The sequence below is a fragment of the Acartia tonsa genome, chromosome 1 (assembly GCF_053477335.1).
Source record: "Acartia tonsa isolate MP-2025a chromosome 1, ASM5347733v1, whole genome shotgun sequence".
In the NCBI taxonomy this organism is placed as follows: Eukaryota; Metazoa; Arthropoda; class Copepoda; order Calanoida; family Acartiidae; genus Acartia; species Acartia tonsa.
The window spans coordinates 29,330,409-29,351,951 of NC_137260.1; the positions used below are offsets into that span (position 1 = coordinate 29,330,409).

The 21,543-nt window shown below is 32.4% G+C and overlaps 4 protein-coding genes across 9 annotated transcripts in view; 3 read left to right on the forward strand and 1 right to left on the reverse strand.

The window, feature by feature from the left end:
- Positions 1–870: 870 nt before the first annotated feature.
- Phb2 (prohibitin 2) lies at positions 871–5,535 on the forward strand. The gene is made up of 5 exons (XM_080172727.1): positions 871–1,444; positions 3,384–3,536; positions 4,111–4,202; positions 4,455–4,611; positions 4,886–5,535. Exons 1-5 carry the CDS (start codon positions 1,268–1,270, stop codon positions 5,297–5,299), a joined length of 993 nt encoding a protein of 330 aa, XP_080028853.1. The 5' UTR covers positions 871–1,267; the 3' UTR covers positions 5,300–5,535.
- Positions 5,536–5,551: 16 nt separating this feature from the next.
- On the forward strand, positions 5,552–8,280 carry Chchd2 (Coiled-coil-helix-coiled-coil-helix domain containing 2). Of its 2 annotated transcripts, XR_013882661.1 has the most exons (5): positions 5,552–5,747; positions 5,914–6,099; positions 6,896–6,999; positions 7,438–7,554; positions 7,700–8,280. XR_013882661.1 is itself a non-coding variant. In XM_080172765.1 (4 exons), the coding sequence occupies exons 1-4, from the start codon at positions 5,564–5,566 to the stop codon at positions 7,456–7,458; spliced, it is 495 nt and encodes a 164-aa protein (XP_080028891.1). In that variant the 5' UTR covers positions 5,552–5,563; the 3' UTR covers positions 7,459–7,611. The 2 variants fall into 2 exon arrangements, 1 of the variants encoding a protein (XP_080028891.1); XM_080172765.1 differs by lacking the exon at positions 7,700–8,280 and having other exon boundaries at positions 7,438–7,611.
- Rich (Guanine nucleotide exchange factor subunit Rich) overlaps positions 8,276–21,543 on the forward strand; it is a 41,534-nt gene continuing 28,266 nt past the window's right edge. For all 5 annotated transcript variants that reach the window (XR_013882648.1, XR_013882649.1, XM_080172688.1 and 2 more), the window contains exons 1-7: positions 8,276–8,348; positions 9,471–9,515; positions 10,164–10,259; positions 10,682–10,837; positions 11,084–11,197; positions 12,949–13,031; positions 14,041–14,126. Coding sequence is in view for 3 of the 5 variants with exons in the window: in XM_080172688.1 (XP_080028814.1) it covers positions 9,471–9,515; positions 10,164–10,259; positions 10,682–10,837; positions 11,084–11,197; positions 12,949–13,031; positions 14,041–14,126 (580 nt within the window). In the remaining 2 variants the exon portion in view is untranslated. The remainder of the gene's footprint in view (positions 8,349–9,470; positions 9,516–10,163; positions 10,260–10,681; positions 10,838–11,083; positions 11,198–12,948; positions 13,032–14,040; positions 14,127–21,543) is intronic.
- Positions 14,291–18,395, reverse strand: LOC145328844 (nuclear receptor-binding factor 2). Its single transcript, XM_080172754.1, has 6 exons — positions 18,043–18,395; positions 17,742–17,828; positions 17,301–17,487; positions 16,805–16,942; positions 15,285–15,989; positions 14,291–15,012 (listed from the first exon to the last, which is right to left on the reverse strand). The coding sequence occupies exons 1-5, from the start codon at positions 18,075–18,077 to the stop codon at positions 15,711–15,713; spliced, it is 726 nt and encodes a 241-aa protein (XP_080028880.1). The 5' UTR covers positions 18,078–18,395; the 3' UTR covers positions 14,291–15,012; positions 15,285–15,710.

Sequence of the window (21,543 nt, forward strand, 5' to 3'; positions counted from 1 at the left end):
GAAAAATCGGTCTTATCTGGATTGAGCACATAACAGTATTTGAAGAACAGTCAGCCAGAAAAAAATTGGGTTTATTATGCTAAATTTATATAGTTTACATATTTGTTATCATATTTAGATTTAACAAAAAGAATTTTAAAAATTCCAAACAAACCTGTAAGTTAATGGTAAAATGTAGCTGTTAAAGTGTTTCAGTAGCTAATTTCTAACCTAACAGTGATTTAGAAGGAGTTAATATAAGCAGCATTTAAAAGCATTTTTTTTATATTTACATATAGGATTACAATGTGGTTAATGTTATTGTATTAGGCTAAAGCTGTTCCGTTTTATTTCTATGATGATGTGATTAACTATATGAGAAGTTATGCGGCATACGCGCATCTATGAAACTTAATTTTTAATAAGTTAGTTGCACCTAATCTAACCTAACCTAAAATAATCGAATTAACCTAATAATGCTTCAATTTGAATTTTTTCATTGATGCCCGCATGCGCACATTGGTACATCACATCATCATAGAAATATAACGGAATAAAGCTTCTAAATAGATCTTACAAGAACCATATTAGTTTCTCATACCCTTTAATTGTTAGAAATCGGAAAATAAGCTCAAAAATATATAGAAGAAGATTTCTTAGTTTAGTCTTGGCAAACCTTTAAAGCTAATTATGAAAAAGCAAGCTTTAAAATGCATCATTTAATAAATAAATTTTTGTGTACAGGCAACATTTTAAAGAAATTTTCTAGGCGTCACTATCCTTATATGATGAAAAAATCACCGATGGTTATTTCCTTATAATTCTACGCAGCGAAATAATTTTGACGTCATTTCCGAATTTGATTGCGCAATGCCGCGTAGGATTAGTATATATTCATCATCACCCCCTCTCTCATTCAAGTCTGCTGCAGTGCCCAAAATATTACTATTATATGTTAGAAGAAAGTTTATAGAATAAATTTATGTAAATGTTATAATTGTGAATTTGAATTATGTTATATGTGAAATTATTATCATAAGGTTTTTGGATATTTCATCATTTAAATCTTTTGAACTGTTATAGCTTAATCATTTTACAATTAAAGTTTTCGTATTTTCTATACAAGTCTTGAAAATTAACTAGGTCTGTAAAGATTTGTTATGAAAGTTAGGTTGATGATGTTATACATACGCCAGTTATAGATGCCCCTTGACAGGTTATTTTAGATTTGACTATAGAATAAGTATATTTATTATTTATATATTTATGGATTTTGAACACCTTTAGCATGTATGTATATATTAATCACAGTAATCAAAACGTTATATCTTTTATACAGTTCCTTGAGGTGTTTGAAACTATCTTTTTTACCAGAAAATACCAAAAACATAAAATGGCAGACAAGTTGAATGATTTGGCTGGAAGAATGGGCAAAGCCCCCAAGGGTCTTGGACCCCTTGCAAAGGTAATATATATCATCTGAATAATATTTCTTTCATTAAAATATTAAAATTGATTTTTAATTATGCTTTATATTATTAGTAAATATATCCACTTTTACATAAATTATGTCTGTCATTAAGATTTATTTACAGTTAGTATACGTTTTAAAAATTTTAACAACCTTTGTAACATTTGTTGAAGTCTTGGATATCTTAAGTCAAAGGGGGTGGGGTAAAATGTGGTGACTCGTGCCACGACATACCAGCAATTTTATTTTGGGTGCTACTCCCTTAGTTTTAGAGATAATTGGATAAAATCTTTTGGGCTGGGTCAGTAATTACCCCAACTAGAGGTATCTTTCAAAAAAAACGGCGGCGGGACCGCCGCTCCCGCCGCCCGCCGCCGTTTTCCGCCGCCACCAAAAATTTTTTTTTTGCATTTCTCGCCGAATTAGGCAATTTGGAATCATTTGAGACCATGTTATTTTTTTCAAAAATTTTTCCCCTTACAAGCAGCCCTGCGGGGGAACTTAGTCATTTTTTTCAAATTCTCGTATATCAAGGTATATCTTAAATACAGTACTTCTCCTGTGATTTTGAAGATATTGAAACAAAATTTTTTTTAGGTTGGTAAGTAAAAAATATTTGAATTAAGAAAACGGCGGCGGGACCGCCGCTCCGCCGTCCGCCGCCGTTTTACGCCGCCAACAAAAAAATTTTTTTTTTTGCATTTCTCGCCGAATTAGGCAATTTGGAATCATTTGAGACCATGTTATTTTTTTCAAAAATTTTTCCCCTTACAAGCAGCCCTGCGGGGGGACTTAGTAATTTTTTTCAAATTCTCGTATATCAAGGTATATCTTAAATTCAGTACTTCTCCTGTGCTTTTGAAGATATTGGAACAAAATCTTTTTTGATGGGTCAGTAATAAATATTTGCGAGAAATGCAAAAAAATGCTTGTAAGGGGAAAAATTTTTGAAAAAAATAACATGGTCTCAAATGATTCCAAATTGCCTAATTCGGCGAGAAATGCAAAAAAAAATTTTTTTTTGTTGGCGGCGGAAAACGGCGGCGGACGGCGGGAGCGGCGGTCCCGCCGCCGTTTTCTTAATTCAAATATTTTTTACTTACCAACCTAAAAAAAATTTTGTTTCAATATCTTCAAAATCACAGGAGAAGTACTGTATTTAAGATATACCTTGATATACGAGAATTTGAAAAAAATGACTAAGTCCCCCCGCAGGGCTGCTTGTAAGGGGAAAAATTTTTGAAAAAAATAACATGGTCTCAAATGATTCCAAATTGCCTAATTCGGCGAGAAATGCAAAAAAAAATTTTTTTTGGTGGCGGCGGAAAACGGCGGCGGGCGGCGGGAGCGGCGGTCCCGCCGCCGTTTTTTTTTGAAAGATACCTCTAGTTGGGGTAATTACTGACCCAGCCCAAAAGATTTTATCCAATTATCTCTAAAACTAAGGGAGTAGCACCCAAAATAAAATTGCTGGTATGTCGTGGCACGAGTCACCACATTTTACCCCCCCCCTTTTTTTTCAACATCAGTCTACCTGTATATCCAAAATATATAAAGCAGGACCAGGAGAAGTACTGTATTTAAGATATACCTTGATATACGAGAATTTGAAAAAAATGACTAAGTCCCCCCGCAGGGCTGCTTGTAAGGGGAAAAATTTTTGAATGGCGGCGGTCCCGCCGCCGTTTTTTTTGAAAGATACCTCTAGTTGGGGTAATTACTGACCCAGCCCAAAAGATTTTATCCAATTATCTCTAAAACTAAGGGAGTAGCACCCAAAATAAAATTGCTGGTATGTCGTGGCACGAGTCACCACATTTTACCCCCCCCCCCCCTTTTTTTCAACATCAGTCTACCTGTATATCCAAAATATATAAAGCAGGACCAGGTACGTGTAAGGTCTCTATTTTGGTATAAAAGTTTTTGTGTTTAGGTTGTTGGTGTAGCTCTCGCCGGTGCTTACGGTATCCAACAGAGCATGTTCACAGTGGAGGGTGGTCACAGAGCTATCATGTTCAACAGAATCGGAGGTATCCAGGACTACTCGCTCACTGAGGGTCTTCATTTCAGAATCCCATGGTTCCAGGTATGATAGGCATCACATAGTTTAATTAAGGAGGGAAGGCACACATAGTATAAAAATAGACATACATATATACAGGACATAAATAATCACAAACAAGCAGTAAAATTGATCATGATTCATGAATTACAGTATAATAACAAGGTCAATAATATCCACATAAGACAAAAAAGTTAATATACGTGTCAAAGAACTAAATAATCTCTCTCGTGGCTATTTCATTTGAAGATAAGTTTAACCAGTATATGCAAAATTGTTATAAAGTACCTACATAAGTGTTTGGTGATTTAATCATATTTTTTGTCCGTCGTGAGATTACTCCTCACGTCTAGTCTAGTTTTCACTTTTTATTTTTATTTTGTTTTTATCTTATTATATTTCAAGTCAATTCAATTACTTAAAAATATAGTATTTTATTTTGAATTAAAAAGACCTTTTAAAATAGTAAAACAAATAAATCGTGGTGAATTAAAAAAATTGTTAAACGGAAAAGTTACTAGGTAATAATCATATGACAAACAAATATTTTTTTAGTTCTTTTTAAGTTTGTATACACTTTATTATTATACTTTTTCAGTACCCCATTGTTTATGACATCCGTGCTCGCCCCAGAAAGATCACCTCCCCAACTGGAAGCAAGGACCTTCAGATGGTTAATATTTCACTCAGGTAAGTGCTATTCTATTCAAATAAGCGTTTTTCTCAAATATTTCATATCTAAAACTTTGCTAGTAGATTTTAGAGTAAAAGGGTTTATTTAACAGGCCTTGATATATACCTTCCTGGCTAAAATTTTATATGCAGAATAGGGTAAAGGCAGCACAGTTGAAATATAGTTGAATTATTCAATTTCCTATATGCTTATGTTTCTGAAGCGGAAATAGTGAAAAATCAATATCATGTAAATTGTATCTGTTTCAGAGTATTGTCTCGACCAGACGCTGCCAATCTTCCCGATCTTCACAGAGAATTGGGAAGTGATTTTGATGAGAAGGTTCTTCCTTCCATCTGTAACGAGGTGCTAAAGGCTGTTGTAGCTAAGTTCAATGCCAGCCAACTTATTACTCAGCGTCAACAGGTTAGTTTTATCACATATACAATGTATTATACATTAACACAGGATTCATGTAATTTTCTTAAGGGATCTTGTAAAATATGAAGGATCTTTCCTTATTAAATACAATGGCATTGTAACTAACCTTCTTTCAATCTTACATTGCACGTAAATGAACTCCTTTATTTTTGTTTTATGAACATTAAAACTACGTTCACAGCAAGGGTATCGATGAGCTTGGTTGAATTAAACACTATACTTTATAAAACACGCCTCAATCTGATTGATGTATTTTTAGGTCTCTATGCTGGTAAGAAAAAATCTGATTGATCGCGCTCGCGACTTCAACATTATCTTGGACGACGTGTCCCTAACAGAGCTTAGCTTCGGCAAGGAATACACAGCTGCCGTCGAGGCAAAGCAGATTGCCCAGCAGGAGGCACAGAGGGCCGCCTACACTGTGGAGAAAGCGAAGCAGGAGAGGCAGCAGAAGATTGTGCAAGCTGAGGGAGAAGCCGCTGCCGCTACTATGCTGGGCGAAGCTATTACAAGAGATCCTGGTTATCTGAAGCTGAGAAAGTTGAATGCCTCAACTAAAATATCCGCCGTTATTTCTCAGAGCCAGAACAGAGTGTACCTGAGCGGAGACGCCCTCATGTTGAATGTTACAGATACTGGTTATGATTTGAAAGATATCAAGAAGGGAAAATAAATTATGCTTATTGTTTCAGTTTATCTTCCTTGTATGATCATATTATTATTTAATATTTTGTTACTATAATGTTTGATACCAAAGCTGGCAGAATTTGATAAAGGTTGAAATTGATTGCCTCAACTTTCATCTTTTCATCCGGCTGTGATATAAACTTGCATTGCTTTGTATCTTCAATCCTATGGTATAATCTCTTGATAGAAGAAGTGTCGTTTACGTTTAATAATACTTTCAGAGTCTAGACTAACAAAACAAACCAGAAAAATGCCCAGACGAGGACGTGCCGCATCTCCTCCTGCCCGCGCTCCTGCACCCCGCTATGCGGCTCCTCCTCCACGTGCCGCTCCTCCCCCAGCACCTCCAGCTGCTAGTCACGTGCCTGCGCACGCTCCCCCAGCAGCTCCCATGATGGCTCAGGCTGCTCCCCAACAGCCCAGCCTTTTCAAACAGGGACGTTACTTTAAATAAAGTTTAGAAGTATTTAGGGTATTTTTACCATGTATGTCCAATTACATTAAATGTAATAACAACATAATAAGTTAATCTAACTTTCAAGTTAAATTTATAGTTTATAGTTTCATATGTATTAGGACTAAAGTAACTTAATTTATAATAGATGGCTGCTACCGCAGGTGGTGTTGCCGTAGGTTCAGCAGTCGGTCATGTTGCTGGCCACGCCATCACTGGCATGATGAGTGGAGGTGGTAGCAGCCAGGAAGCTGCTCCAGCCCCCGCTGCAGCTGCTCCTCCTCAACAATATGGCGGCTATGGACAGCAACAATCCATGCAGCAAGATAACGGTGAGTAAAACTATCTATGCATACAAACCCCTAAACAGTAACACGCTTGTTGGTTTAATGATTCTTGGTAAGGTTAGAAAAAGTTCAACAAAGTTAGGAATTATTTTAAGGATAGCTGAATGTTTTATTGTAGATTTCGTATGGTTTTTTGCTTGTAGGTTATCATCAATTAGTAGTTGGTCGTTTTACGCTCTTAGATTTTTGGAATTTTAGGCTACCCTCCCCCCCCCCCCCCCCCAATTTCTTTTCCAATACACAGCACCTTCATGCTAGAGGCTCAGCTGCTAGTTGTTTCTCAAGAAATGTTTTAAGTTACCCAAAGAACGGGTTAAACACTGAAAGTTCTGTTATTCTTATCAGTCGTGTTTGTGTTTTTTTATAAGAATTAAGCAAATAAATGGCTTCTTTTTAAGCGTGACTTGATATTCTAAGTATTGTACCATTACGTTTTTTAACAGAGAAAGCTAAATGGGGACCAAGTACGAAACAAGTGCAACGTATTCTAAGATATTTCGACAAGCATTTTATTGATGAATATATATACATTTTTCATTGAAAATTTATACTTTTGTGTCAAAGCAATTAAAGAATGTTAAATTTTTTTGCCAAGACCATGGTAGACCTGAATTTTTTTTCAATTATTTAGTCCTATACAACACAAGTATGTCAACCTAAAAAATGCTCTACATCACTGCTAGAAGGTGCTTAACATAACTTGCTCTTGTTCGTGCATACATCTCTTTAAATTGTTATTGGACGTAGCCTTTAGTATTTACATAAAATAATAATATTATAGGACCCTGTGCTTGGGAAATTAAGAACTTTGTGCAGTGCGCCCAGACACAACCTGACATTACCCTGTGCGAGGGATTTAATGAGGCATTGAGACAGTGCAAACAGGTAACTTTCTATTTCTTCAAGAACAGACATAACACACTAGAAAGAGAAAGAGATGTCAATTGAATTGACCTTTAAAAAATATTTGGTTTATTAGAGCAACATTCATTACGGGTGACTTAATTTAGGACACCTGTAATTAAACGTGGAGCTTAGCTGGCCCATGTGGCTATTCAGAAGTGTTTAATTGTACTCCATGACTACTTAAGTCTAAACACCGTGTCTACACAGTACACATACATTAATTGAAATAAATGTATATTGCTTATAGTGGAGGCAAAAGTTTGTCTTTAGATTTCATACCCATGACTCTAAAATAAAATAAATCCATTAGAAGCATACCCAAATTGTATGTTATCATTTTTCACAAACCTTACAAAGCATCTATTTATTAATTTGTTTTCTGCAATTGTATTTATCTGATTGCTGTATTTGTTTTAGTACAACGGAATGGCTAACTAAATCCATTTGAAGACTAAGTAAGGAGAATTGATGGAAGAAACAAACTGCATTAAATGTTAAAAAAATATATTAATATCCAAGCTATATCCACACACAGTAAAAAAAATTCCCATACAAACATTTAGTAAACATTTTCTCAATTTTTATAAAAAATTCGATAATTTCAACTTGATAATATACCAGAAAGGTAATTAACATAAAATAAAATTTAGAGTTTGATTATGGGAATATATTTTTACAGCAACACAAGACATCATTGAACCATATGTAATATGCATGTTCTACATCTTCATGAGTTTAAAATGTAATTTTAATTGTTAATTAAAACTTAATATTTTACCCTTATTCTATATACACATTTTGTCTTTAAGGTTTGATTAGGTATTGTCTAAGTTTAAAATTAGTTTAACTTTTAAAATTTATAACTGAAAATCAAACTGTTTTTAAAAATCATTATGATTAAATAATCCTCTTATTGGGATTATATGAATACTGAACCTAAGTCTCGCATTAGTTTTAATTTTTGTTTACAGAAACGTAACTAAAAACTCCATAGGTAATTTATGTTACATCCTTCCTAGACACCAAAAAAATTGAGTAAAACTAAACATTAACTAATTCAGAAATAGATATTATACTTAACTTAAATAGTCAATACAATAGTCAAGTCATAATCAAACCTGTCATTGAAATGTAATTATTAGCATATATATATTCATTCAAATTGCTTGTTTGAATGAAAAATGAAATATTAAATATTATTAGTCCTAGAGTAGTGTGAAACTGTTATTGTGAAAAATTTAAAAAGTCATTATTTTCAGATGTTAAAATGTAAAAGATTTTACTGTTCGAAAATGTTATTGTAGCTATATAATAGATATTATTAAAAGGTTTGTTTCAGCCGATTTTCTATTTGATGAAGATATTTTTAGGGAGGGCGATGTCGAAACATTTACCATTAAGTTTCGATTTTAGGTCAAAAGGGACATATTTTGCATGGATTTTGCTGTAAAGCTATACGTTTCTATAAAACTCTAAAATTTTAAAAGGGGTAGTTTCACGAAATGCATTTGAAAGTACTTAAGTGAACCGCATATTTTTTCTTAGTTAATGGGGTAAACTACATTTAAATAGCATATATTTGATATGAATTCAATTTTCTACCACGTAGTTTTTAAAATATCAAGACCTGAAAATTGTATTTTTGTGATATATGCAATCAGGGGTGTATATTCTGCATGGGATCCCCGGCTAAGGGGGGGGGAAAAAAAATAAAAAATAAGTGGTTGGAGGGAAAAAAAATGTAAAAATTAAGAAAACTGAAAACATTTTTTCCATTTCCCCCCCTCCTTGGAGAAAAAAACTAAAAAAATGTGTGGTATAAGGGATAAAATAAATAAAATATAGAGTTCTTTAAATATTTTTTCATTTTCCCCCCTACTTGGAGAGAAAAAACTAGGGGGGGAAAAAAAATAAAAAAATTTGTAGCCGGGGAAAAAAAATAAATCTTATGCAGAATATACACCCCTGTATGCAATTTAAAAAGACGATTTTCAAGTCTTGATATTTTAAAAACTTCGTGGTAAAAAATTAAAAAATTTTCAAATATATGCCATCTAAATGTAGTTTAACCATTTAACCAGGATAAAATATGCGGTTCACTAAATTAAGTTCAAATGCATTTCGTGAAACTATCCCTTTGACATGGCAGTTGCCTTAAGGCAAAATTTTAGCGCTCTTCGGTCTTAGAACTCATACCTTAAAGGAAACTACCCCATATGGTGTAATATTGAAGGATTCTTATTCTGGACTAATGTTTATTTATTACTTAACTGGTCTGGATTATGACATTTGGGCCTAAAATTTATTCAGATTTTTGTGATTTTAGTATGTAGTAATATGATATAAGAATAAGAACAACTAAGGGGTAGTCACACAACGAGTGTCGTTCCATGCTGAACAAAATTTGTAATTCCATTACTAAGCAATATCTAACGAGATTTTTTTTATAGATGTATTACTGTATAGGCTGGCCTAAGGCCATTAAACTTCCTCAGGTGAGCGTATTTATCTAGAAATATTAAGAGTAAAAATGTATTGAAATAAGATAAATCAAAATTATTTTGAATGTTTTTTTTTCTGTCTCAGGTGAAAAATATGTGGAAAGGGATACAGGGGTGTATATAATATTCTGCAAATTTGACCTGGCTGAAGGGGGGGGGGGGGTAAAAAAATAAAAAATATGTGGTTGAGGGGAAAAAAATGTAAAAATTAAGAGGACTGAAAGCATTTTTTTTCTATTCTCCCCTCTTTGGTGAAAGAAACTAAAAAATATGTGGAAGGGGGCATAATATGAACAAAATAAAGAGTCCTGAAATTATTTTTCTATTTTATCCCCTTGCTGGAAAAAAACTAAGAGGGAAAAAAAAATTGAAGCAGGGGAAAAAATGAATCTTGTGCAGAATATACACCCCTGAGGGGATAAAAATGAAAAAATAAAGAGTACTAAAAATATTTTTTTTTACCTCCTAGGGGAAAAAACTAGGGAGGGGGGGGGGTGGAATAAGATATTTTTACAGCCGGGGGAAAATCCCTAGTATTCAGGAAAGGGTAAATTCTTGTAAAGGGATGCTGTGAAATATACTAGATTTTTTCTTTACTGATAAACATGAATTGTTATATATATAGAAGTTCTTTTTGTTCAGGAGAATTCTGGGGTACCTGTCAGAATTTCTTGTAACAGAGACAGAATTTTTATTGCAGTTTTGACAACTGATTCTCTAATTATTTGGTATAACAAGGTATGCTGCTTTTTTATTATGGTTGACTTCGTGTATTGATAATACAAGAAGTTTTATTTTTGTCGTTTAATAGATCTCTAGGGTTTGAGCCTGACTGACATTACAATTTTATAATACTTATATTTGTCATGAATTAGATGTAGGTCAGTTTACCATGGGTAGGTTATATTGAAACAATAAAGATAACAATTTAGTTAATCTCTTTCAATCTTTGATATCATAGTTTTTGTGTATAGACTGGGCTTCTGTTAAGTCGAGTTAGATAAACAAGAGACTTTGACGTTTAATGATTATTATATTATTCATATATTTAGGAAAAAGCTTTTAACAACAAAAATATCTTCTTTTTTTTGTATGAAAAATACTCGTTTTACAAGTGTGGATATGGAACTATAACTTAACAATATTTGTACTTTGTTCAGCCCTGTATCCCCATAATATGTCATCGGCGGAGTGCGGACTCTGTTTCAGAGCTGGGAGAGAACAGATGTTTAGTTTGGCGGTCAGACAGCTCAATGATAGCTGTCGCTACAGCCGGCGGTCATCTCATTTTCTACAATATTGTAGTTTTTACGGAGGTCAGTATTCACAACAACTTATTAATCCTTATAATACACAAACAGGATGTCTGTCTGTCTGTATTGAAGGATCTCGCTAACCGCTGAACTCTTATTGTTCTCCTTTACAGGGTAGTTTCTCATAGGTCCTATAAAGGTTTATAACTATTTTGGGAAGGGCACCACCACCCTAAATGATGAACTTTACTAAAATAAAGTATTATTTTGCTGTTAATATTTATGTTTGATAAAATAAATTAATTTTAGGTGAAAACTCTGTATGAACTGGTAGATTCAAGTAACCCCGCACTCAAGAGAGAAAGTGCTGAACTTTATTTTAAAGAAAATGTTCCCCCACTCATCTTTTCAGAGGCTTTCGAGGTAAGATGCTATGCTGGTCAACTCCAGGAGGAAGGGAGGGGACAATGGGCAATTAATTCCATTTAAGAGTTTTCCCTGAATTACCATGAAAACTAGATTTATCCTGAAAATATCCAGAAATTTGTAAAGTGTTTATGGTTATTAAAAATAGGAAACTCAAAATGATTAAAGGGTTCTAAGAAAAAAAACATTTACTTATCAATTTGGTTACCAGTATATCACAATGGAGTAAACATTCTGTAATTTTTCACAAGAAAAATCGCTCTTTTCAACGTCTGTATCCCTTCTCCTTATTATTATTATCTTCCAACAAAATTTAGGATAAAACGAAGGGTTCTAAGATTGTTTATTACACAAATATCACTGTACACAGTTTCTAGACATGAAATGACATTTTCATGAGGAAAAAAATATTTGTTAGAACCAGCCGAAATATTTTTATACTATATAAATGTTTTGTCTGCTAGATAATGTGTTAATTGTTTGTTTTTTATTTTTGTCTGCTGTATTCATAACAAATTCCGCGGCAATTATGCGCAAGTCCCCAAAGTCCCCAAATTTAGTCTAAATACTTCACGAACACTTTAAGCTGGTCCCCAAGGTTTGAGACCCTAAAATATTGAATATTCGATCCATTGTCCCCTCCATTCCTCCCTGGGTCAACTCATTGATTTCTATAGCTGAATGACAACCCTTGTAAGACTAAGCAACATTATACACTTTTTATTTTCCTTAAAACAAAACCCGTTTTAAAGATTTTAGATATTCTTTGGAAGTAATTTATTTGATCTAAGTAATGTTATTCTAAAGGTACTTACCTATTTGCGTATAACTATGAAATCACGCAACCTTTTATGAATTGTTGTCAAATTTAGTAGCGAAGCTACTATATAATTCACTTTATCTGTCCGTCCGTCCGTCAGTCCGTAACGCTATGGGGGAAATGGGATTTACTCAGCTTCTATAAAAGATAGAATGCTGAAATTTTTTGACAACATTCCCATTATTAAGGAGCACAATTAACTATAAAACATCAATGGCGGTCGGGCAGCTTTTTTAGCAGATTTTAGGCTATTTTTTTATTTTCCACATTTTCCCCCATATCTTTTGCGTTTATGATCAGATTTACAAAAAATTTTCAGTTAAAGATATCAAAATTTAATTTTCCGTCGTTTGAAGAAAACAACAATGACTGTCAGACCGTCTTTTTGCTGGTTTTTGGCTATTTTTATATTTTTAACATTTTCTTACATATCTTTGGTGTTTTTGGTCCGATTTTCAAAAATTTTTCAGTTAAAGATATTCAAATTAAATTTCCTGTCGTTTGAAGAAATCAACAATGACGGCCAGATTGCCTTATTGCAGGTTTTTGGCTATTTTTATATTTTTTACATTTTCCCCCATATCTTTAGTGTTTTTGGTCCGATTTCCAAAATTTTTTCTGTTGAAGATATTAAAATTAAATTTCCGGTCATTTTAAGAAAACGCCAATGACGGTCAGTTCCATTCACGAATATTTGTGCTTTGCTACTTATGGATGTTGTCATCCTTGTTATTATGTCAAGTGTTCTGATTAACTTGCGGACTATTGCTATAAAATCCAAATGGAATCATTTTAAAAGAGCCTATGTTATTTTAAAGCTTTCATTTTATGGAAAACTGAAACGGACTATGTTGGTAGCTGATATAATTGTAGACCTAGTCACAAATAAAGTATATATTAGGTGTGTCATTATCTTTTTTTTTGTCAGATTATGGTACCTGGTGGGATCACAGACATAGTTACAATTAGAGATGAATTAATGATTTCAACTAAAGATGGACATATTCTAAGGTATGTTTTACACTATAAAGGTTTTTTATTTGGAAAAATATTTTGCATACAATGCAACCATTCTTCAATAAAATTGTCGCATTATTAGTAGCGAAGCTACTCTATAATTCGAAATGTCCATCTGTCCTTCCGTCTGAGACAGAATAGGGGAAACGTGATTTTCTCGGCTCCTATAAAAGATAGAGAGCTGAAATTTTTATGGATTACGATATATGGCAAATTACTGTCGAATTTACATCCAGACAAACTATTTTGACAAAATCACATCCACTGTATTTCTGCCAGTTGCAGGAACGGCAACGTCCAAGATCGATTGCTACATTTTTAAATTTTCATGATTATCTCAACTCCTATTCAACATAGACGGCTGAAATTTTCAGGGATTGAATACTTTCATTTTCTGCATTGTTTTATCAAGATTTGCTTTTTGGTTGGGGTGCTAGTCTGATTCCTATATTTTTAGGTTTTCATGATTTTCTTTACTTCTATTTTAAATAGACAGCTGATATTTTTAGGGATCAAATAAGCCTACAATTTACATATCATCACAAAGTTTCATTAAGATTTGCTGAGGTGCTAGATCGATTCCTAGATTTTCACGTTATAACTCTTACAAAGTTTCGGGATTTTTTAGTTTAATGTTTTTTTGCCGGATACCCATCTATGTTTTTTTAGCTTCGCTACTTAAGAATATTGTTTTTCTTGTTTTTAAATATATTTGGCATCTTTGTTGACAGTACACAATTGATTATAAAATACCGTCTACAACGGTATCACTATTGATTTTATATGGTCATTTTAGAATTATCTTATCGACTCCCCTCCCCCAAATGCTCCCAAAGGCCTCTTGCGATAGTAGCCTCTAGTATATAATACACAAACACATAGTATTCTCGCTCCACAAATGTAAGTTTGCCGTCTTATTTGTTGATCTTCGCTTTTATGGAATGTTTTCATCTGAGTTTTATAGAAAACGTTATAGTTTTTATTAAGTTTAATGTAATTTTAGGTATTTTTGGGATGGACAGCTAAACCGAGACTACTCATTAGACCTTAGAAGAATTCCTTTCTGTGTTGATCAAGAAGTTTTACGTGGTAAGTACATTAATCAAGGCAAAACTTCTCTATAATGCCTAATTAATGTGGCTTCTTACATTGTTTTTTAATGTTTTGCTAATTTTGTTGGTCAAGAATAATTTGATTTTGAAACTTATCTATATGCCCTTTTCTGAAATATCAAACAACAACAAAAGTAAAAATTAAAAGAAAAGAAAAACATTTATTCAAGAAAAATTAAAGAACATTTATTTATCATGCATACAAAGCACAGAAAAATGCTATATTTGAAAAAGAAAATTCTGCCAAAAAATTAAACGCTATGCAAAATCATCATCTTGAAGGGCCTATAAAAAGATATTTAAAGCAAAAAAATCATCTTTTATTTATATAAGAAAAAAAAATCCTTTCATACACACATTTAAAATTGACTTGTGATTTGACTACGAGTTAATTCCTTATTTCACCGGGGAATTCATCCTCTTACCGCTGGTATTAACAACTCAGCGTTTACAAAAAAAAAATACATGATAATGTTAGGGCTATTACATTTAGATTTTGGTTGGTTGTTTTTGTCATTATAACTATGAGATTTGTCATTTTTATAATTTAAAAGTTCACAGGGTTTAGAGCTATTGAATTCTCACTGGTTATGTTCTGCCGTTGATCTATTTCTCAATACTTTATTTATATGCACAATTACCAATGTTAGTTGGTACATGGGCCAAAAATTTAGCATTGATTGAGTTCAACTTTTACAATATCAATCACACACTCAAATGTTCACATTTATCATTAACTGCTGGTATATAAATTTGTACTTCATCAAGTTTTTTATTTGTCTGTTTCAGCTAGTTTTTTTGTGTGGTTCTGTGGTCGCCATAGTCCAGGGGTCAGTTTATATTCAGCAGTTAAATCGGTCAGTCTGAAAAAAAATGAATTTTTAAATAATCCTTTATTTAGATCATAATTCCTTTGATTTAACTAGCAAACAAAAAAAAGAATATTTTTGGTAACTTGTAAATTGTATTTAAATGCATTATTCTAAATGAGGAAAAAATTAAATAATAATACTGAAAAAACATTTGACATTCAGGGCCGTTGTTTTAAAAAAATGTTTTCTTGCTTTTATTTGTTGTCAAAATATGTGAAAAGGCTATATCGGCACGATTTGAAAAAGATTATTTTTAATTTTACCTGTCTAATTTCATACATCACACAAACGTCTAGCATATCTATGCTTTCCCAGTCATTCCCATTCATCCATTTTCATACATATTCACTTCTACTCTGAAATATAACAATTTTAATTCACCAGGTCTAAAGAAAAAAAAGCTTTGTAGGTTTTTTATACAAATTATCACACAACATTTACTTATAAAAATCGTAATTTGAAAGTTTAATATGTTTTTCACCGGTTACAATTATAATTAGCCAAAACAGGGGAAATATTTTTATCTTTAGTTGTCTAAATTGACTGAAAAAATATGTTTATTTGTATCATTTGATATATCTCATTGTAAAACATTTTTGTCTTTTTAAAATCATTTGAACACATAGAATAATTGCAGACAAGCTATTTTTTTTTCGATGAAATTCTTACCCCTTGGTTACATTTTAAAGTTATTGTTTCTCATGAATACTAAAATCATAATGTGGCATTTCCAACGGGGCTAATGGAGGTAATTGTCCTGAATCATTGAGAGCTCCATCCAGCAGGACAGAAACTGGAGTGATTGGAGCCGCTTTCCAGGCGGTCCTTTCTGCTTCTAGCTCAGCTATTCTGGCCTTTAGATCATTGTTTTCCTTCTTGTATGTTTCTAGCTCAAGAAACATGGTTTCAACCATGCCTCGTAAATGTTTGTTAGCAGTTTGAAGCTCTTCTATGATCATTTGCTCACCCTAAAAATAAATTTAATTTTGTTTATTTCAAATTGTCCAACTAAAACATTATTATTCATGTTGAAATATGACTTTTCAATTTATGCGAATTAATATAAGGGGGGGGGGGGAAGTTTTGACACATTTGCGTAAACAGGGAGCATAGGCTTTATCTTTGGACTGAGAGGATAGGTTATTAGGGATAAAATCATTCTTATATGATGAATTTTCCCAAGTTTTAAGATTTTTTGGATAGGCCTCCAGGTTCCGGAGCTCCAGTCCTCCAGGTCCTCTCTGTACAGGTAAAAATTAAAAAAATAAATTTTTTTTTAAGAGTTAGAAGTCAACCTATGAAACAAAATATGCATATTTTTGAATGTTATTCACATATTTTAAGAAAAAAATGCAAATTTTGTTTCATAAGTTGACTTCTAACTCTTCAAAAAAAAATTTTTTTTTCATTTTTACCTGTACAGAGAGGACCTGGAGGCCTGGAGCTCCGGAACCTGGAGGCCTATCCAAAAAATCTTAAAACTTGGGAAAATTCATCATATAAGAATGATTTTATCCCTAATAACCTATCCTCTCAGTCCAAAGATAAAGCCTATGCTCCCTGTTTACGCAAATGTGTCAAAACTCCCCCCCCCCCCCCCCCCTTAATTTTGTATTACTTATTTATTTTATTACTGATAATTTACATAGTAATGAAGAGAATCTTTTAATATAGATAAGTCTTTTTCGGGGATGGAAACATAAAAATATTCTTCAAATTGAATAATACTCCTTGCCAATTTTTAACGAATTTTGACAAGTTGAAAATTTAAACTTTTATTTACCTTTGGCATTTTAGCCCCAGTTGGGCTGCTACTCGTTGGAGCTTCCTTGTTTTCGTGAACTGGTTTCTCATTTTCTGTCCCAAGCTTTAAATGTTCCAACAAAGATTCTGTTTCTTGAAATGTTCTGTAGATTGAGTCCTTTAAAATACATACAAATCTGGATTAGTTCAATTAAATAAATACTAGGTACATAAAAGAGAAAAAATGTCATTTGAAACTACCTAATAAACATTAGTTTGTTGATCAATAAAACAAAAACTTCTATCAATCCAGAGAGGGAGAAGACAATGGACGAATTCAATACACTTCTGCTATTTCTAGACATAAAAACCTATTGTGTTGGTATGCAGTATAAATCTTTTTAGTTTATAATTTTAATCTACATGGGGGGGGGGGGGGGGGTAGCTTTTTTTGTATTTAATTTTGGATTGTCCTCTCGCTTTCTATACCTGCATTAACCTAATTTACCAGTATTATAATTAACTTATTTTCTAACCTGTAAAGAATCTTTCTCTTGTTGAGCAGCAGTCTCCATTCTTAGCTGAAGATTTTTTAAATTTTTTGTCAGTTTATCTATCCTCGCCTCCTTGAGATTAATAACTTCTTTTTGTTTGCTGTGGTGCTCTAACTGTAGTTCTAGGCTGATTTTTACTTTCGGGTCTTCACACTCAGATAAAGAAAGTCTAAAAAAGAATAATATTTTTTGATAATTCTATATTTAGATTTTTCAACAAATGTAGTTCAATTTTACAGGATTTAATAAGGTGGTTGAAGATGAATTAATTTAATCTTAAAAAAATAAAAATAGAAGGATAGTGTTATTTAAAACAACCTATGTTTTTATTTCGTTTTTTGATAAAAACTTTAGCTAATAGTTTCCACAAATGTAAAAGTATAAACTTTAAAAGCTAGATTTGTCATGAAAAAAAGAACTTACTTTAAATATTTAACGATTTGCTGATGTGCTTCGATGGCTTCTTGATATTTTCCTCGTTTTATAAATTTTTCAGCTTGTCGAGATAATCTATAAAAAAAAAGATTTTAAGTTTAAAAAAAAACTTTGAAAGAAAATACTTTTTAGTACTTTTCCCTCCAACTTTTTCATTAAATAATCATTATCGTAACAAGCTGTTTTTTTTAATGCATAAATTATCTAATATATATAATATCATGTCGTAACCTTTATCAACACAGAAAGAGAAAAATATGTTATAAAATATAGAAATGAAAAAAATTACCTATGTGCAGTATTTAAATTGCTCTCAATCTCCATTATTACCTCATTTTAGATGTCTTTTTAAATCAGAATAACTTAATTTATAAAATTACACAGTGGCAACTGACAACAAACTTGAATTTTAAATCAGCTGATTGTTGGGTCTGTATGTGGTGGCGAGAAAATGCGCAATTTAAAATCAGCTGTTTCTGTAAGTATGCGCTTTTTTATGTTAAGGCATTGAGTATAATAAATTAGATTATTTTATCAAAAACATGTCAAGTATAAATTAATAACTAACTGGTAATATAACGTTTAACGGCAAGTGAATGGTAAACACTAAATTACTTTTCTTACTACAACGGCCAATGAACTAATAGGGAGAAAATTGAGAGGAAATGCAAGGGGAAGGGAAATTAAAGGGAGTGGGGTAATAGCTGTTGTTCACAAAACTGCAATGATAAGTATACCTTTCCCTTTTTATTAGAACTCAACCAACCTCCCCCAAGCCTCCTTTTTCTCCCTCATGATAAATCCCTCCTCTTTTAGATTATTATCATGGCTTATGCTTTATAGATATTTACATATTTATTGCAGTTTTTACATTAAAATATGATTCATTTTTACATTTTCATGTATTGGTTATTAATTTAATAATTAAAAAATCTATGTCAAAAAGTCGGTATTAGTATTACACGTTAAAATGCATCGAGAATGTATTTTTCTGATAGGTCATTCACCTTTTGTATGAGGTGGGGGTGGGGGGTGGGGTTGGAGAGGGTGAGAATTGCATTTTGGCGGTGTAAGAGCACAGTGCAGTAAAAATGACAATTTCTGCTTTCCTTATTATTATTATATATTACATTACATTGGGGGTGAGCGAACTCTTAATAATGCACTTTTAGTCCAAATAAAACGGCAAATATTTATCTCTCTGATCTTAGGCGGATGTAAGATGTAAATCACAAAAAGGTTTTTTTATATTCATTTTGTACAAATTATGTTTATATCAATCTCCTTGCTAGATATGCAAGTCCTATGTCAGTTACTTAGCTGTTTAATAGGTATTATTAAGTAACATCAAATATCAAAATGCTGGGAAATGAATTAGTACGAGTAAATTGTCATAAACAAGGGGGAAAACAAGTCACCACTTTTTTTAATGGACAGTATATTGTTATTGTCATAACTTAGTATGTTTTTGCTTAAATGTATTCCCTTTTCTTTCCCTTGCGATATGTGTCAATAACCTATAAATAATATTTTGTCCTTACAAATTATAAAAGAAAGTTTGGGGTCAAATATATTTCTTGTAGCGGTTCTCCTCAAAATCAGTTTTTAGTAGCGAAGCTACTCTATAATTCGCTTTGTCCGTTAGTCAGTCAGTCAGTCAGTCCGTAACGCTATGGGGGAAATGGGATTTACTCAGCTCCTATAAATGATAAAAGGCTGAAACTTTTTGACAACATTCCTATCATTAAGGAGCACAATTAACTATAAAACATCGATGGCGTTCAGACCACTTTTTATCAGGTTTTAGGCTATTTTTATATTTTTTTGATTTTTATCCATATCTTTGGTGTTTATGATCCGATTTTCAAAATTCTTTCAGATATAGATATCAAAATCAAATTTCCCGTCTATTACAGGAAACAACTATGACAGTCCAACTGCCTTTTGCAGGTTTTAGGCTATTATTTCTATTTTTCAGATTTTTCTCCATATCTTTGGTGTTTATGGTCCGATTTTCAAGATTTTTTTCAGTTATAGATATCAAAATAAATTTCCGGTAGTTTTAAGTAAACAATCGTGGCGGTCAAACTGTCTTTTCGCAGGCTTTTGGCTATTTTTATATGTTTTACATATTTCCCCATATCTTTATTGTTTTTGGTCCTATTTTCAAACTTTCAAACCAGTATCAAAATAATTTTTCTCATTGTTATGAGCATCTTTTATGTAATTTACTTTGACTGTCATCATCATACAAATAAACCAAGGTTTTGTGTTTATTTTCTCCAATAAATCTATTCTTGAATTTTAAAAAATCACTTTAAATCTACTTGTATATACGATTTTTGTGCTTCGCTACTTATGGATGTTGTCATCCTTGTTTTCTTCTAATTATATAGGCGTCACCATATATTATGTCTAGTGGTTCTAGGAATCCATATACCAAAAGTCTGGGATGATTATAACATACAAGATATTTCTCTTAAAGATCAACATGGTTTAAATAGACATTTAACTTTCAGGTATTGATTATAAATTTGCTTGCTTTCTTAATCATACCTAACTGTTATAGTAATCATTCTAATTTTAATATACCTGGATAAACGATAAGACCTCTCCGTTACGGACGGACGTATTAACCTACCCTAATTTTAGAAAAATACGCTTTCAACAATTCTATGTTTTTAACGGTAAAAAAGTCAATAAATAAAAATTAAAAATCCCTTAAACCCTCCTATTTTCCTCTTAAACAAGAATATTTAATTCATGAAGGAAGATTTTTTTTATTTGCCATTGACCTGTCTCGGTACGCCCGCGTTGACCTTGTCTTTGTAACAATAACAACTATCAGTTTCACAGGGGATTAAGTGAGGAGTAGCAAGGAGAAAGGGTATAAAATATGAAGGGGTTGAATGAAATCGAAAAGAGTAAGCGTATAAGCAATACTCAGGAGACAATGAATTGTAATTTAAATGTCATTCTTCTGTCCAGTGTTGTGGATCCGCATTGATTGTATGCGGATCCGGATCCTCCAAATTTGGTCAGTGGGATCCGGAACCTTGACAATAAAAATAAAATCACCAAATTTTTCAAAAAATATTTATTCTTTAACCTTGAAGTCAAAAATACTTTTAATTTTCAAGTCTGAACCTAAACCTTAAAGATTGGCTCTCATCACGAGAATGTCTGATTTTCAAAATTTGTAAGTGACTATTTTATATAAATTTAGGTAGATTTTTCCATAAATTTATACCCCAGGATCCGGATCCTTGGACTCAAAATAATGCGGATCCTTGCGGATCCACAACACTGCTTCTGTCATTCGTTAGCTTAAGTTATTGTTAAGCGTTTGATATGTTAATAAATTGAATAAATGAAACAATTAACGATAAAAATGTATTATTTGAAGAGAAAATTTATATTTATTCCATGTTAACTTTCTAGGATGTTTTTTAATATTTATACTTAACACTTCGTCGTTACACCTTAATATCTTAATAGCAGTTTCTAACCCTAATATTACGTATTTTTTATGTTGTGTCCTTTAAGAATTCGATAAAAGCAACATGTTAGGCTGGCATGGTCAGAATTTAGGCATTGTCCTTGAGGTGGGGGTGAGTCAAGCAAAATCAATCTTTCATAGAAAATAACCCTAAGTTCAACAATATTGAGGGATGGATATGATTACTTCATCTTTTATTTTTCAATTGTCATATCCCTCAGTTATTTCATTTGGATCATGGAAAGAAACGGAGTTGTGGGTTTCGTCGTATTTTCACAGTAGCTTTTGATA

Coding starts and splice junctions, on each gene's coding strand:
- Phb2 (XM_080172727.1), top strand. CDS start 1,268: ATGTATGTATATATTAATCACAGTAATCAAAACGTTATATCTTTTATA. Junction 1,445..3,383: donor GTCTTGGACCCCTTGCAAAG/GTAATATATATC, acceptor TTTTGTGTTTAG/GTTGTTGGTGTAGCTCTCGC. Junction 4,612..4,885: donor TTATTACTCAGCGTCAACAG/GTTAGTTTTATC, acceptor ATGTATTTTTAG/GTCTCTATGCTGGTAAGAAA.
- Chchd2 (XM_080172765.1), top strand. CDS start 5,564: ATGCCCAGACGAGGACGTGCCGCATCTCCTCCTGCCCGCGCTCCTGCA. Junction 6,100..6,895: donor ATCCATGCAGCAAGATAACG/GTGAGTAAAACT, acceptor ATAATATTATAG/GACCCTGTGCTTGGGAAATT. Junction 7,000..7,437: donor CATTGAGACAGTGCAAACAG/GTAACTTTCTAT, acceptor TATTTGTTTTAG/TACAACGGAATGGCTAACTA.
- LOC145328844 (XM_080172754.1), bottom strand. CDS start 18,077: ATGGAGATTGAGAGCAATTTAAATACTGCACATAG. Junction 17,829..18,042: donor AATTTAAATACTGCACATAG/GTAATTTTTTTC, acceptor TTTTTTTTATAG/ATTATCTCGACAAGCTGAAA. Junction 17,488..17,741: donor CAAATCGTTAAATATTTAAA/GTAAGTTCTTTT, acceptor ATTCTTTTTTAG/ACTTTCTTTATCTGAGTGTG.